We start from the raw sequence: 18,365 nt of genomic DNA, 5'->3' as shown, positions 1-18,365 counted from the left end.
CATATTAATATATATAGGATTCAATCTCAATAGAGAGTATAATAGCAACACTTCCCCTCCCATCAAAACTACACCCAGTTGACTTCTTATATTCCATTGATATAAATAATATATATTTTAAAAGTTTTGATAAGCTAACCGTCCATTAAAAACATTTTAATATAAGAATTTTGGACAAAGTGATCGAACAATCGAAGCTATTACCATATCTTTTGCATAAAGACCTCAACCATTTACAAAGTTCCTGAAACATACTAGGATTCGAATAAGACTAGTCATAACCTCTCGTCCAAATAGTGCCTCCACAATCTGATCGCATATTATCGTACCTCTCGTCGAATAAATGCCTCCACTAGCTGATGGCATCTTATGGTCGACCGAGAAAAGACGTCCTTCACAACGCAAAAAGATAATACCCACTACGCCTCCATTCTTCTAGAACTGTACGAAGTCGTGACAGCTACCTCCAATAACAACAGATGCTCATGACTCATTGTGTGTTGAGGTTCAAATATTGATCGAAGAAAAAGATTGGGTCAAACATGGCCTCCATTTTCTTGGCTGCCTATTCCGGTCGCATGCTAATTAACCGCCTTACAGGTCTATATAAAGTAGCCTCTACGGTACCGCGATATCTATCCATCCCACCCTTTCTGCAAGTGCCAATGGCTTCCATGGAGATATGCAAGCTTTTCGCCATCGGTCTTCTATTGCTTAATCAGCTTCCCATCTCTATAGGTATGCCTGAACCTTCAGGATCCAAAATGGCGCTGTTTATTTATTTTTTTGTAAAATTTTGCGTTTTTTTTTGTTAATGTATATATAATTTAGCACTCTGAAAAAATTTTGGGTGTACTCGGTATTTGAGATTGTGCAGAGTTTACAAATTATTTATAACGCCAACTAATTCTTGCTAAATTTCATATAAATTTAATGTATATATAAATGTATTCCAGATGTAGAACAAATACAGTACGGCAATAAAAAACGCTAGGACAAATTGATTCGCTCGCCTTGTTTAGGAAGATTATGGCCGAATATAACGTTCTCTGATTTCTGTGTTTGCCTATGCAGGTGCGAACGGCAATTTGTTCGCTGAATACATAGGCGCCTTGTTCGAAAACGTGACATTCTCAGACGTGCCCATCAATCCGGCTGTGGAATTTCATTTCATTTTGGCCTTCGCCATCGATTACAGCACCGAATCCGGATCCCCTGTTCCCACAGACGGAAATTTCAACATTTTTTGGGACACCGGAAACCTAAGCCCCGAAGCAGTTGAGGCCATAAAAGCCCAACATCCAAACGTTAAGGTTGCCCTCAGCGTCGGAGGGGATAGCGTAAACAACCAACCCGCGGAGTTCAAGCCATCGTCGGTGTCCGCCTGGGTAGACAACGCAGTCTCCTCACTGTCAAAAATAATGGAAGAATACCATCTCGATGGCATCGACATCGACTATGAGCATTTTCAAGCCGACAATGATACATTTGCGGAGTGCATCGGGCAACTGATAGCGAGGTTAAAGCAGAGCAACGTCATCTCCTTCGCCTCCATCGCTCCCTTCGACAACCAGGAGGTTCAATCCCATTACCTTGCCCTCTGGAACAAATACGGGGACACCATAGACTACGTTAACTTCCAATTCTATGCCTACGATGCCAGCACCACAATTTCGCAGTTTATCCAATACTACAATACGCAGGCGTCTCAGTATAGCGGAGGAAAAGTACTGGTTAGTTTTATTACAGAAAGCGGCGGTGCATCGGGTCTATCACCTGAGAATGGATTCTTCGAGGCGTGTAATATGCTGAAGCAGAATGGAGAATTGGAGGGCATCTTTGTGTGGTGTGCAGACAGTTCTAAGTCTAATGGCTTCAAATATGAAACACAATCTCAAAATTTACTGACATCCTGATTGACTGTTACTGATTATCAATAATCTTTGTCTGTCATGTACGATGGGATTCCTGTTTCCATCCCATCAAAATAAGCCTTAAAAGCTAGGAATCAATGCTTTCGGCTCGTTGCATTGTAACTGGCCATTTTTATACAGTGAATTATATGCTATAACTAGTCTAATATCTTTTGGTTGTTACTCTCTCGATATCTATAGTTTTTAAAATAAAGTATCAGAAGAAGCCAGAGGTACATAAATAAATCCAAACATCTCAGATATGTGGAGGCAAAAATGTTACAGTTCTTCCATATTGGGTGCTTATAATGGGTATTACACCGCTCAGGATTTTGTCACCGTGTAGTTAATTAACCCGGATAAATTTCTTTCTAATTCAAAAGACAACAAAACAATACAGCAGAAAATACGTAGAATTAAATTTTTCTTTCTATTTCAAAAGAGAACAACACTATATATATATTACTTAAAAAAAAAACAAACAATACAATAAACAAATAATAGTGTATAATTGAATATTTTTATTTATTTTAAAAAATCTCCTTTAATAAGAGAGAATATAGCATAAATGTTTACTTTTTATTTATTTTAAAAAGTTGTACCTGAATAAACAAATAATAGTGTATAATTGAATATTTTTATTTATTTTAAAAATTTCCCTTTAATAAGAGAGAATATAGCATAAATGTTTACTTTTTATTTATTTTAAAAAGTTGTACCTGAATAAAAATATATAGTTTAAATCTTTTAAGTTTTTGTCTATATATTTTTTCGAAAAATAAGCAAACAGTACAATAAAAAAATAGTAGTGTATAATTGAATATTTTCATTTATTTTAAAAAATGGCTTGTTTAGAGAATATAGCAGAAGTATTTATTTTTATTTATATTAAAAAGTTGGGCTTGAATAAGAAGATAGATGTAGTTTAAATCTTTGAAGCTTTTGGCTATATATTTTTTATTATTTTATTAAAAAATCAATGGTTTAATATATATTTTTTATTAGTTTATTAAAAATAAATAAACTAGGGAGTAGTTTAATTAGTGATTGAATTTCTCCAATTATTATGTGGATTTTTTAGATTTATAATTCGAAATTAATGTGTAAAAGTTTTCATTAATGAAAGCTGAAGCTATAGTCTTACTGGCCCTGGTTCTCTTTTTTTATAACATTCTTTTTACACCCATTTTTGGAGATTCACTCACCATCATAAAACATGTACTAGATAACAATAAAATACACCAACTTATGCTATATGGATGGCTCTGCCAAATTGAATACCTTTGGACATCATTCAGAAATTCTACCACACAGCGTATTGAAAAGGAACACCATCAAAATGCTAACCTCTGGTATAAACTAGGGCTGCGCGGGCGAGATGCATATTGAAATACAGATGAGGCCAACAGAGTAGCAGATGGGACAATACCAATGCCGGGATAAAAACAGTGTATCTATAGTGTCATTTTACAGGAAATTTTGGTTAAATGTTAACAGACTGAAGACTTGATAGAATATTTTGTTTCGCTTTGTACATAGAATACACTAAAATATTTTGGTTAAATGTTAACAGATTGAAGACTTGATGAATATTTTGTTTCCCTTTGTACATAGAATATACTAAAAGTAGATATATGTAAGACATGGTATTTTTAAAAATATTGATATAGTTTTATTTTTTATTTTACATTATTCATCTCTGGGTTCACTGTTACATGACTATTAGATTAGCTGAATACTGGTTTCATTATTGTACTATAAGAAAAATAATATATATATATATATATATATATATATATAACAGGAGCAGTTGAAATCAACAGCTGAACCCATATAAATTTATCTAAAAATTATAATGAAAGTGGCTGCAATCGAACCATAATACCAGCCCGACCCAATTAGCTATCCTATTATGAGCCCGGCCCAATTGCCTATGCTCTTAGGAACCTGACCTCATTGCCGATACATTATAATTTAAATAAATAATCTTATTCAAACACTTCGGATATCAAAATTCCTTATCACTAGCGGCAATGAATGATGGGCCAGAAATGCGCGTTAAAATTTGTGTGCGGATATTAAATTTATGGACACTTCGAATATGGCAAGAAATGCGCGTTAAAATTTGTGTGGGGTAAATTTGAGTCATCGGCGACTTGAGTTGCTTAATTTTATTTTAAACTCGTCTTCATCAACGACTGTGGAAATCACTAAAAGTCAGTAGCAGCAGACAATTTCAGTCAAAAGACAGATGTACCAACCAACCATGCGGCACAATCTCAAGTGGTGAACGCCATCATTCGACTGGAATAGCATCAAGAAGCGCAACGGTCCACAAGCGAATTTTAAGGGCTTAGTGGTGGCGTGCACGTTCTTACAACAAATCAAGCTTTCGATTTCGGCAAAAGACTGCAACTTTTCATTTAATGACTTCACTAATTCGGAAGAAATAAATAATCAATGATGAAAATATTCACATGATTCGTGGCCATGCCTGAGATGGAATTTATAAAGTCAAGTTAGAAAAATTATAAAGTCAATAACTGCCACGTTTGGCTCTTGGGGATTGGACTCCACCGGTTAGCCAACAACTCCCTACTCACCGTCGGCTACAGGCCCTCCGCTGTCCCACTCGTTTTTTACTTTCCTTTCGCCTTCCTTTTCGTCAATGATATTATGCACCCAATTTCATGGTCAACAATGAAAGGCTAAAGGAAAGATGCCATGGAAGTTTCCCACGCATCCATTCATGTTTCTGTAACTATATTTAAATACTATTCAAATTTGCCTATGAACAGGAATGATGAGGTAATTTTTTCCCTTTCAATAATAAGTTTATTAATATTTAAATTTAAAGTTTATGTGATCTTAATATTTGAAATATTTATGTCCAGGCGTTTTGAACCAACTTGTGTGGTTCATTAAGTAAAAACATGTAAAAAAAAGCATGCACCAGATAGTATAAAAAAATCACTAGTTTTTTTTTTAAGTAAAAAATTGTTAATTTTTTATATGAAGAAGAAGAAAGAAAGAAATTATTTTAATGTCTACGAGGGTAAAGATAGCCTATGGGACAGATTGCTTCTTCATCTGCTTGATGTATTCGGCTATTTTTCTATGAAACTTCACAATAAATGCTCCCAACCTCTCGGCAAACCCCTCTTATATAGATTATCCCAAGAGCTAGCTCCAAGCATATTTCTGTAACTTTCCCTGTTGTCTTTGAAGGCATCACATTCTAAAATGAAATGTTTTATGTTTTCACTTTTCCGAAAGAACAAAAAATGCATACTCTTTTCTCTCACACTTCTTTTGGCCTTTTCTAGCGCCCTGTTTATGTGGTAAGAGAAGCAACAAGTAGTATTAATAAAGGTTGTTGTTTATGGAGGCCATAATTTTGCTCGGAAGACAAATTTCTTGCTCTATTCCAACAAGAATTTTTTCAAAAAAATTGACCGCTAGAGCGTTTGAATCATTTTTTGATGGTGGGAATGGATTCACCACCATGAAGAGCCCTTGAAGCACCCTTGTAACCCAAATTTCCAAAAACATCAGTGAGATTTTGTCAAAATCTTGCCGAAATTTCCATTAATTTCCAGGAAAAATAGTGGCCTCGTTAGACTACTCTTTAATAAAATTACTAGCTTTGTCTTTCAAGCAAAATTGCTAGTTCTTTATTTGTTAAACACTCTAAAGTACTTATGACCAAAAAACCTTCATCCTTGTATTTCTTACATCAATAAATTCTCACAAATTGTTGACACAATTAGGAACAAAAATATTGGATGAGTAAGTTGAATTGGGAACCCTACTATTTTGAATTAAGGGTTGAACTTCTTATCACCATTGAAGGATATTAGGAACAAAAATATTGGATGAGTAAGTTGAATTGGGAACCCTACTATTTGAATTAAGGGTTGAACTTCTTATCACCATTGAAGGATATTTTCTCTTCTTTACCATTGTTGCCAAAATTCCCTCTCTTTGATGAGGTCCTTGAGGTCTTTGCCTTTCGCAATTTGTTTGGATATGGGGGCTCTAATTGTTTGTGTATCTCTTTTTCTTCAGCATAAATTTCCCAACTTTCCTTAAGAGGTTCTACATTTTGAGATTCCACTGAGCTTTGTTTTCTCGATTCTTGTTGAGATGAAGGGTTTTCAATTGAGGAAATATCCCTTAACTGCCCGATATCCATTGAGGTATCCTTACTTTCATATAAATCTGGTTTTGTTTTTCTTATTGAAACGACTCTTCAGGTAGATCTTCCTTAGAAATCTATTTATATTCATCCTTGATTTCAACCCACTAGGTTAACTTTCATTATTGCTTCTTAGCTTTCCTTGGCCCTTCTGGGCAATTTGTTGCTAGGTGTCATGTCCCAAAGCATGGCCTACAACGAAATGAAACATTATCATAATTTAGTTTTTGGGTAGGAGTATTTCTCAGCATGCAAAATTATTTTTGTTGGAAACCATTTGATCAAGTCCATATCAACATCTATGCTAGCATATGTATTAGTGTTTCTTCTCTTTGTTTAGGCACATTGTGATAATATATTCCAAGAGATTTTCTAATGGTTCGAAGAGAGACAGAACCTAAAAAATGCAAAAGTAGATTTGGAATCCTTACCCACACAAAATCCAAGGAGAGAGAATTAGTTAGAGGATCGAATGAATGAGTCCAAGGTTGCATACATAAACTACATTTTCCTCAAAACCAAGGACGATAGTTTAAAATCAAATCCCTATCTTCAGCAAGATCAACCTCAATAATGAAGTAACCCTTTCCTTAAGGGCAGATGAAGGCCACCTCTTTTAACTGAGACTTTTATGACACTAAAATCCACTTATGCAAATCAACTAAAGGATACAAAAGTTCATTGAAACAACAAACAAGTTCATTGGAATGGTAGAAGGACCCCTGAAAAGCAACACCTTCCATTATGGGAATAGTGATTGCAGGAGGGAGAAAACCATATCTACAATAATGAGCCATATTAGCAATTGAAAAACAAGATCTGTGCAAATTTTCTCCCTTAAACTTCCTAAATTAACCAATACAAGATTTTGAGCGAGAATTAATTGAACTTGGGGAGAGGGACATTGAGAAAATAAAAATATACACTACCATGTTTAGAATAGACCACCAAAGGAGAAAGAGACACATTAAATAGAAGCCCCACAAGAAAAAGTAGAGAAAAATGACCCTAGAGGAGAGGGAGGCCATACAAGACCAAATCAATGCACAAAAGGGACTTCGCAAAAGGGGCTTCTCACTAGGATAAGGAAAAAACCTAGCTTGAACAAACAAAACCCCGAGTCCACATTCTTGTTCTTATATGTCATATGGAATTTCGAAGTAATTTGAGGGAAGTCTTCATAACAATATTATTAATCAGAATCATAAATATATTGCAAATAAAATGATCTTACTTGAAATTAGTTCACTATTTTGATAATTTGTGAAAGTTTCTTTTTTTTTTTTTGAATTATAACACATGAAATTTATAATGGCCCCAAAAAATATCAAATCTAACTTATTTTAGATTTATCTAACATGAATGTGTAAGAGATCATAAATATTCAAGGCGAAAATTGTAGTGTTTTATATTTTCTATCATTAGTGTACATCGCTCATAATTTAGTTGATTTAATCGATTGTCGTTAAATTTTTTAAAAGGATGTTAGAGAAATTAGACAAAAAAAAAAAAAAAAAAGAATTATATGCTTTAAAATTTGTTAATACAAACGGTTAAATTTATTTTACATATAAGTTTTAATTGAAATTATAATAAATTTTAAAAATAATTTTAAAAAATCCAAAACAATAAGTTTCTGATATATATCAAATTAGGTTTTAAATATCAAATTGAAGTAGTCTGTTCCTTATTGAAAGCATGGTTATGATTAGGTATCACATGTATGAGACGAAGTTATACAACATGAAAGCCAAGATGTTACAAATTTTTTTCTCATCTAGCCAAAACCCCCACCTCTGACTCAATCGAAACTGACATAAGGTTGTCCAGTCTTCGCTAAACCATTGGGGGATAAAGGAAGAGATCATCTTGGAGAATAAGGATAATATTAAAAATATTGTTACTTCCAAATTTAAGGATAATTTGTGGGATGATAAGGAGCTAGAGGGAAAAACGAAGCTAAGGTATTATAAGAAGGTGACCAACCCCAATCTCGCTAACGAAAATTATCTCTCTATTTTGACCAATGCTAAGAAGAAAGTGAATATTGCTAAGATAAGAACTAATTCTCGTGAGCTTCAAATTGAACGTAGGTGTTGGTCAATTCCCAAAACATTTTGGGATGAAACATTTTATTATCTTTGCGATACTAAGAAGATTGAATATGAAAAGCACTTTCTCTTGGACTATCTGGCTCTTACTCACATCAGTGCTAATTTTCAAAATTTGGTCACACTACCAATCTTATTGACTTGTGAAGTCAACAAAAGTACGATGATCTAGAAACACTTCTCTCTCTTCTTTTTGGTTATAGAAATAAAATATTAAATAATCTCAACTAATCTCGTACCTTCTTAAGGTACAATAAATCGTATTGGTCTTAGTGAAAATTAATCATCATCAACATCATCAATAATAATAAAGTATTTTACATAATATATAAGAATAATCAATAAAATTCATATAACATAAATTACTTTATCATTTGTAAAAGAAAATCGTACATATAAAAATAAATAATATGCATTAAAATGTCTAGTAGTTAAAAAAATTCTTATCTTCTCCATTAAAAATTTAATCATATTTAAAAATAGAAAAAGTAAAATTATATAAACTCAACCCTCTTATCTTCTTATAAATAAAGCACCTTACATTAAATTCTCTTGCAAATATGGCTCCTCTCCATGTTCGTTTGAAATTGTTTCAGACATTATAAGCATATAAATTATCACTATGATTGTTTTTTTAATTAGAAATAGTTATATAAGGTGTTACCTCCCATATGAAGGAAAATATTTATTTTTTTGTTTATAAAAAAAAAAATAAAAATAAAAATCATATAATTATAAAATAAATTTATCATTAATTTAATTTTAAATAAATCAAAATTATAAATTTATTCCAATTTGAACAATACAATTTAAATAATGTAAAGTTTGAGAAATTGGTTTGGATGCAAGTGTGTAATTCTAAAATCTTATTCACTTTCCATTGGAAACTCTCCCTTAAAAAGCCACTTTCAGTCGTGCCAAAAAAATGACACGAATGTGTAGAATCAAAGATAGGAAAATATGTAATATCCCTAGTAAGTTTCAACAATATTTAGAGTCCACCATCCTAATATGTTAGGATAAAATGACTGAGTGAAAGATTCAAGGTTGTTAGGTCCAATATAGTAACAGTTTCAAACACATGGTTTTAGGGGTCCGTACTATTAGAGCACCTAGATTACTTGTGATGAAGCCTTTAAAAGGCATGGGGATTCTTCCTTATAATGTGTCTGAGTTGAGTAAAGAGCTCACTTGGTCGAGCTAGTATGTTGGTTGGCTCTTCTACTTTTAAGTTAGTGCATGGTTGTGTTTAAGTAATAGGATAATAATAGATATATTAGCACGTTTTTCCTAGTTTTGGGTTTTTCAAGATAAAATTCACGTGTTTTATGCATTCCTGTTTCTATGATTATTCTAGCTCGCATTCTCTTTATTTTTAACATTTTATGTTAGAGAAACTTTACCTTCAAGGGGACACATTTGTGGGTAAGGGGTGTTGCTTACACATTTTGTAGACCCTATTACATATTTACAAAATTGATTCGTGTGGTGAGAGGAAATGGCGAGTAGTTCAAAGATAGTGATAAAAAAAAAATCAATGGGTAAAGTTTTAACCTATGGAAGCTCAAAATGGAATATCTATTAGAGGAAAAAGATTAGTGGATCATTGTGAATACATGTATTGAGCCAACAGGAATTTCAATAAAAACCGAACCAAGTTGGGTCGAAAGGCAAAGAGAAAAATAGGATTATGTACCTCATATTCAGTATTACTGAATGTTTAAGGAGAAGTTGCAATGAAGGAAATGTCGAACAAGTTATAGGCTTTGTATCGGTCAAAGTCCTTCCCAAACAAATTTTTCCTATGGAAGAAGTTGTATAACCTAAGGATGAGGGATGGAGAATCAATGACAAAGCATCTAAATGCCTTCAATATCATGGTAAGTCAACTATTATCTATTGATATTAAGATTTTAGATGAAGATAAGTGTATCAATTTGTTGTGCTCTCTACCAAACTCATGCGATTTGGTTTTTTTCAAGGTAGTAATTCAACTACTTTAAGTTTTGAGTATATAGCATCATCCTTGTTATCAGAGGAGATTCAATGAAAAAATATGGAAAATCAAAACATAAATATCTTGATATAATACTGAAAAGTCTTGCATGTTTTCCAATTTGGTTTTCGAGGATAAATTCTTTGTGTGAATGTAGGTGTTTTCCATTGCATATTGTTTGTTTTGTTAAGAATATATTTGCGAAAATTATTTGTATAAGGTTAAAACCTACATTTTAGATTAAAACAATCACATATATAGCAAGGGATATTAGAGCCAATGGATCATGGCCTTTAGAAGGAGGTGATGGTTGTAAATGCAAGAATATTATATGTTGAGGCTAAATCTAACATTGAGAAGCCCTATTGGGATTAGAACCACATATGTGAATATTTTCTATGAAGAAATAAAGGTTGATGAGCATAGCTTTCATTTCATAGTTACGAAGAGGGTAGGATGTTGTTGTTGAGTAGAGATTGTAGGATGTTTCCATTGATCTTAATTGATTTCAAAAGAGTATACATTGATGCCAAGTAGTTTCAAGGTTGTTGGGCGTTCAATGGTAGTTTAGGTCGTTATTTGAGAATCATCATAGTAGCATGATAAGTGATGAATCCTTAAAAGCATGATGACTATATTTTTCAATTCTTGTCTTTGAAGGAATTTTAAGTGAAGAAGATCAACTTAGGTGCCCCCATAAAGTGCATAATTTGATATCCCTCTAAGAGACATTTCCAATGGTATATGGCATATTGAAAATCTCCCAAGTTATTCAAGGTAGAAATTTGGCAGGTTTCCTGGAGCTCACGGTGGCATAGTTGATGAAGTTGGTGGAGAGAGAGATTCCCATCCATAGACATGAATATTTTTCATTCACATCATGGAGGCTAATGTCATGTGTTACAATGCAGCGAAAGCATAGAGGGCACGCCAGTAGATGGTGGGTGCGAGACAGACTAGCAAGTGATGGACTCTGATAGATGGAGAATCCCCTCAGTAGGTGATCATGATTTTAACGTTAATATCATGCTCCTAAGAATTTTTAATTAACAAATAAAGTGATCACAAAACATAGGTCCTCAGTGTTCTGCTCCATACTTGATGAAATGGAAAATAAGACACATGGCATTCTCTTATTGGCTAATGGTGATGAGCTGGTGAATCATGTGGCAACTAGTTTGCAGTGATGTGGCTAGGTTGATGATGTGGTACTCTGATAAAGTGACACATGGTAGGAATAAATGGCCCTTTTGGGGGTCAAGTGGATTGAATTTGGGTGACACGTGGCACCACTTAGAGATGGCCATGTGGCAGCGATGACATCAACATATGATATAGCATGTGACATGGAAAATCCTTGAGATTTTCACCAATGTTTGATTTGCAGGCTCTTCTCTCTTCAATGAGATAGTCAATAAGGAGTTGACATGGTGGCATGCGCAGCAATGCCGACTCATCACACCGTGACATGTTTTATGAAGGCTTCATTTTATCTTTGGGTGTGATCTCATCATTTATAGGAGCAGAGAGGTAGAAATATTTCCACCAATAGACATGGAAATTTAAAAGACGTCGCAGTGAATTTGAGATCATATAACATGACCTAAAAGACAAATGAATTTCCCAGCACTATTGTTTGACAAGAAATTCCTTCCCCGGATCATGTTGCCTTATAAGGGGAAAAGCGATTGGCACAGAGCGATATAAGAACAAAGAAACATCCCTCGGTCATATAATGGGTGAACATGAGAAAACATTAGGGTGCGGGTGTTTATATTAATAGTGGAGTAAAGTACCTCTTGTAGTTAACCCATGGTATCGGCACCAAGTCATATGTGCCAATTCGTTTGTAGTTAACCCATTGTCTTGACATGAAAATCAATCATGGTCAACCATGGTCTAGTGTCACATTGTGACAAGGATTGTCTCAATATGGAAATCAACCATGCTCAACCATGTTTATTTTAGGGTTTATAATATTCATCTTACAGTTTATATACCTTGGCTTTATAATTTATGTCGCATTATGGCAAAGATTGTCTCAATATGATAATCATTGTCAACCATGGTAAATCATGGTAAACCTTGGTGAACCATGGTCAACTATGGTTGAAGGTGGCATTGTCACAAAGATTGTGTTGATATGAAAATCAACCATGGTTAAGCATGGTCAAACATGGTCCAACATCGCATTATGACAAGGATTCTATCAATATGAAAATCAGCCCTGGTCAACCATTTTCAACGATGTTTATTTTAGTGTTTATAATATTTATCTTAAGGTTTATATACTTTGGGTTTATAATATTTGTCCCTTAGGTTTAATATTATTCCCTTGGGTTCATAATCCCTTTGGGTTTTGGTATTAATCCCTTTGGTTTATTATTCCCTTGGGTTTATAACATCATTCCCTTGGGTGCCCAAAGGGTTAGCTTAGTTGGTCAAAATCAGTGCCTCCCCATCGGGAGGTCATAGGGTCCAATCTCCCCGAAGCCCTTGGGGTCAAGCCTTGTTAGTGAGTTGCGGGGCTAGATTCCTTTTGGGGTCTATCAGCCCAGATATTTCCATGGATGTAGCGCCACCTCTTGACCAGGGTGTCCGTGAACCACAGTCTAAAAAAAAAACATCATTCCCTTCAGTTTATAATATGAATCATGGTCAACCATGGTTAATCATAGCCAACCACGGTCAACCGTGATCGAATGTCACATTGTGACTATGGTTGTCTCAATATGAAATCAACCATGGTCAACCATGGTCCAACATCACATTGTCGCAAAGATTGTCTCGATATGAAAGAAGGCTTGGTCAAGCATGGTCCATGGTCGCATTGTGACAAGGATTCTCTCAATATGGAAATCAACCATGGTCAACCATGTTTATTTTAGGATTTATAATATTTATTTTGGGGTTTATATACCTTGGGTTTATAATTTTTATCCCTTGGGCTTATAATATCAATCATGGTCAACCGTGTTTTATAAATTCAATCATTGTTAATCATAGTCGAACGTTGCATTGTGACAAATGATGTCTCATTGTGAATGTCGCATTGTGAATGTCATGTTGTCACAAAGAATGTGTCGGTATGAAAATCAAGCATGGTTAAGTATGGTAAACCATGATTCAATGTTGCATTGTGACAAGAATTATCTCAATATGAAAATCCACCATGGTTAACCATTGTCAACCATGTTTATTTTATTGTTTATAACATTTATCATAGGGTTTGTATACCTTCAGTTTATAATATTAGTCTCTTGGTTTTAATAGATTCCCTTGGGTTCATATTCCCTTGTGGTTTTATTATCAATCCCTTGGGTTTATAATATCAACCCCTTCAGTTTATTATTACCTTGGGTATATAATATCAATCATGGTAAACCATGGTCAATCATAGCCAACTAGGGTCGAATGTCGCATTGTCATAATGATTATCTCAATATGAAAATCAAACATGGTCAACCATAGTCCAACATTGCATTGCGACAGATTGTCTCGATATGAAAATAAATCACGGTCAACCATGGTCTAGCATCGCATTGTGACAAAGATTGTCTCAATATGGAAATTAACCATGCTCAACCATGTTTATTTTAGGGTTTATAATACTTATCTTGGGGTCTATATACCTTGGGTTTATAATTTACGTAACATTGACAAAGATTGTCTTAATATGATAATGATTGCAACCATGGTCAACCATGGTCAAACTTTATCAATCTTGATCAACCTTGATTAACCATGGTCAACCATGTTTTATAAAATCAAACATGGTCATCCATGGTCAATTATGGTCAACCATGGTCAAACATGGCATTGTCACAAAGATTGTGTTGATATGAAAATCAATGATGGTAAAGCATGGTCAACCATGGTCGAATGCCACATTGTGACAAGGATTGTATCAATATGAAAATCAGCCATGCTCAACTATTTTCAATGATATTTATTTTAGTGTTTATGATATTTATTTTAGGGTTTATAGACCTTGGGTTTATAATATTTATCCCTTAGGTTTAATATTATTCCCTTGGGTTCATAATCCCTTGGGTTTATTTTTCCCTTAGGTTTATGAGATCAATCCCTTAGGTTTATTATTCCCTTGGGTTTATAATATCAATCATGGTCAACCATGGTCAATCATAGCCAACCATGGTCAACCATGATCGAATGTCGCATTGTGACTAAGATTGTCTCAATATGAAAATCAACCATGGTCAACCATGGTCCAACATCACATTGTAACAAAGATTGTCTTGATATGAAAATCAATCATGGTGTAACATGGTCAACCATGGTCCAACGTCACACTGTGACAAGGATTGTCTCAATCATGGTCAACTATCTTTACTTTAGGATTTATAATATTTATCTTAGGGCTTATTTATCATGGCTTATAATTTTTATCTCTATGGTTTATTGTTCCCATGGGTTTATAATATCAATCCCTTGGGTATATATTATTCATATGGTTGATAATATTATTCTTTGGGTTTAATATAAATCCATTGTGTTTATAATCATGGTCAACTTCGATCCAACGTCACATTGTGATAAATATTTTCTCAATATGAAAATCAACCATAGTCCAACGTCGCATTGTGAAAAAGATTATCTCAAAATGAAAATCAATCATGGTCAACCATGATTATTTTAGGGTTTATAATATTTATCTTAGGGTTTTTATACTTTGAGTTTATAATATTGATCCCTTGGGCTTAATATTATTTCCTTGGGTTTATAATCCTTTGGGCTTTTAGTATAAATCCCTTGAGTTTATTATTTCCTTGGTTTTATAATATCAATCTCTTGGGTTTATTAATCTAAAGGTTCATATTCGTAGGATATAATGTTATTTATAGATTTTTTAATATTAGACCTTGGGTTAAATATAAAACCTTGAATTAATTAATTAATAATAGTTACTATAAATTATTAAAAGAATAATATTTATATTAATTATTTTTAATATAAACATTTTTAGTTAATTAGTAAATATAAAATAATAATAAGTTAATTATATTTATATTAATTTTTTATTAAATAAATTTAATAAAAATAATATTAATTTATAATAATTATATATTTAAAATATATCAACCATATTTATTAATATAAATATGATTGTTGTAATAATATCTATTTTTAAACTTAAATGTCAAATAACCCATATTTATATATGATTGTGTTAATAATATCTATTTTTAAACTCAAATGTCAAATAACCCCTCCATTAAGCTCAGAAATGATCCAATTAAAGTAGTCAAACAATTTCCAAACATAGCAAAAGTATAAATATTTAAAAGGCACTCGAGCCTTTTTATATTGAAGACTTTAATTAATAATTAATATACGAAATACACTTTGACTGAGTCCGGTGGATGATGGATTGACCAAAGGGGGCGGCCAAAATGTATGAAATTCTACAACATAACGGATACGTTTAGCTTGTGGTCGTTGCCTAATGTAGGAGTCGTCTTGCACCGGGGTTCGGTTTCGTTTTCAATGTGAAGACTTCCACGCATCCGCCAAAAATGAAAACAGTTTATATATATATATATATATATGGTTTAGCAGAATATATATATTAAATGAAAACAGTTATATATATATATATATGGTTTAGCAGAATATATATATTAAAGAACTGTAAAATTTATAAAATTGAAATGTTAAAAAAATTAGAAAAATAATTTTTTTTATATTTAAAAATAATGGCCCTTAGAATTGTGCTACATGGTATAAATTTCACACAGTATATATAGAAATTTTCAAATATATAAATAATTATTTTTCACAGTAATTAAATTGATACATATGTCTATTTTAAATTAGAGTTTTCAAAATTTTCATTTAATTATTAATGATTAATATATTCATAAATCTATAGTAAAGATTTAATTTTTATATAATATTTATGAATATTATTAATAGTAGTTTAAATAGAAGGTTGAGATTTATTTCCAAGATAATTATATATTTTTTTTAAATTTAATTAAAAAAATGTTATAAAATTAAAATATATATAAAATATTTTAATTGTGAAATGAGTTATTGTTTTTTGGGTATATGATGTTGTTAGTCGCTGACTTTAGGTCATCATATGATAAAAAAGTCTATTTACATATTAAAAATCTCCATAATAAAATGGGGTAAAATTTCATGATAAAATGAAATGAATTTTATTAACTTTTATGATTTCTTTTAATGGTGATAAGATAAAATGTATCATGATGTAAGTGTTTTGATGTTGATCATAACTTGATGTGAATGAACACTTCCTATCCATTTAATTTAGGCAAATATTAAGCATGACACACTAAATCAGTGGTTTGAGGTTAATGAACACTTTCTAGCCATTTAATTTAAGCAAATATTCAACATGATACACTAAGCCAATGCTTCACTTAGTATTTTTCATCAATCATGTCAATTGAATATCACTTTATTCTCATCCAATAATCCAATAAACTAGATGAAACAAAGCAATAAAAATATCAATTTATTCTCATCCAATAAACCAAATAAAACAAAACAATAAAAATTATATGACGAAACTAATTACAATAACTTGAAATAATGCTTACATTAGAATGTACGCAGATTTTGTTTGTAAATGGTTAAAATCTATTGAGAAATTTTCTTAATAGTGTTTTCTTGTTTTAGAAACTATTAGATCTCACGACCCTTATTTATGTGGCTTGTAATTTATCCGCACTACATTCTCCTCCAGAATTTTTTGTTGGTATTAGAGCCGGTATGAGGTTGACTCCTTCCAAGAAAGTCTCACATACATGAAAGAAATTTGAAGATTGTTCTGTGTACATAGAATAGTATAAATGTGTGAAGATTTCTAGTGTGTTTTACTGTGAGATATAAATTTACAGTTAAATAGTTCAACCTCCTCTCATCACCTGGATTCCAAGGAGTGGCATCATCAGCCGCAATATTTTATACAATTGCTCAACACACTTGGAATTGAAGCCAGTGCTGGCTAGCATGATCTCTGCCTGAAGGCAGTCCAGATTCTGCCGAGGAAGCGCCCGACACACCACGCACCTGTACCCAGAAGTCCCCTGGCTACTGTCGACAAACATTGTGACTAGATTTCAATGTAAAATACAATTAAGCAACTCAAGTCGCCGATGACTCAAATTTATCCCACACAAATTTTAACGCGCATTTCTTGCCATATTCGAAGTCTCCATAAATCAAATTTAATATCCGCACACAAATTTTAACGGGCATTTCTGGCCAATCATTCATTGCGGCTAGTGATAAGGAATTTTGATATCCGAAGCGTTTGAATAAGATTATTTATTTTAAATTATAATGTATCGGCAATGAGGTCAGGTTCCTAAGAGCATAGGCAATTGGGCCGGGCTCATAATAGGATAGCTAATTGGGTCGGGCTGGTATTATGGTTCGATTGCAACCACTTTCATTATAATTTTTAGATAAATTTATATGGGTTAAGCTGTTGATTTCAACTACTCTGGTTATAATTTCTAAGTAAATTTGTACTTGTTATAATTTCTAAGTAAATTTGTATATATATATATATAAATATAAAAGTAAGTATGTTTTTATATTTCAGGTAAAAACAGTACATATATCTAGTTTTAGATATATTAAAATATTCATTGAAATCGTTCTTTATATTCCAATAATGAAAGCAGTATTCAGCTAATCTAATAGTCAATCTGAGTTATGTAACCGTGAACGCAGAGATGGATAATGTAAAATAAAAAATTAGACTATATCAACAATATTGATATTTTTAAGAATACCATGTCCTACATATATTTACTTTTGGATATATTTAAATATGCATTGAAATCGTTCTTTATACTACAATAATGAGACCAGTATTCAGCTAATCTAATAGTCAAGTTATGGAACAGTGAACCCAGAAATGGATAATGAAAAATAAAAAATAAAACTATATCAACAATATTGATATTTAAGTTTAGCATGCGACGGAATAGGCGGCCAAGAAAATGGAGGCCATGTTTGACCCAATCTTTTTCTTCGATCAATCTTTGAACCTCAACACACAATGAGTCATGAGCATCTATTGTTATTGGAGGTAGCGGTCGCGACTTCGTACAGTTCTAGAAGAATGGACGCGTAGTGGGAATTAT

At 32.7% G+C, this 18,365-nt stretch overlaps 1 protein-coding gene across 1 annotated transcript; it reads left to right on the top strand.

The window, feature by feature from the left end:
* Positions 1 to 586: 586 nt before the first annotated feature.
* On the top strand, positions 587 to 2,049 carry LOC149188960 (chitinase 2-like). Its single transcript, XM_089413132.1, has 2 exons — positions 587 to 738; positions 1,075 to 2,049. Exons 1-2 carry the CDS (start codon positions 666 to 668, stop codon positions 1,914 to 1,916), a joined length of 915 nt encoding a protein of 304 aa, XP_089269258.1. The 5' UTR covers positions 587 to 665; the 3' UTR covers positions 1,917 to 2,049.
* Positions 2,050 to 18,365: the final 16,316 nt, after the last annotated feature.

Source organism: Pinus tabuliformis, chromosome 3_1 (assembly GCF_031772625.1).
Source record: "Pinus tabuliformis cultivar Carrire ecotype Pingquan chromosome 3_1, CPIR1, whole genome shotgun sequence".
Taxonomy (NCBI): Eukaryota; Viridiplantae; Streptophyta; class Pinopsida; order Pinales; family Pinaceae; genus Pinus; species Pinus tabuliformis.
Note: the sequence above shows the minus strand (reverse complement) of the source record. Positions and strands in the feature narration are given on the sequence as shown.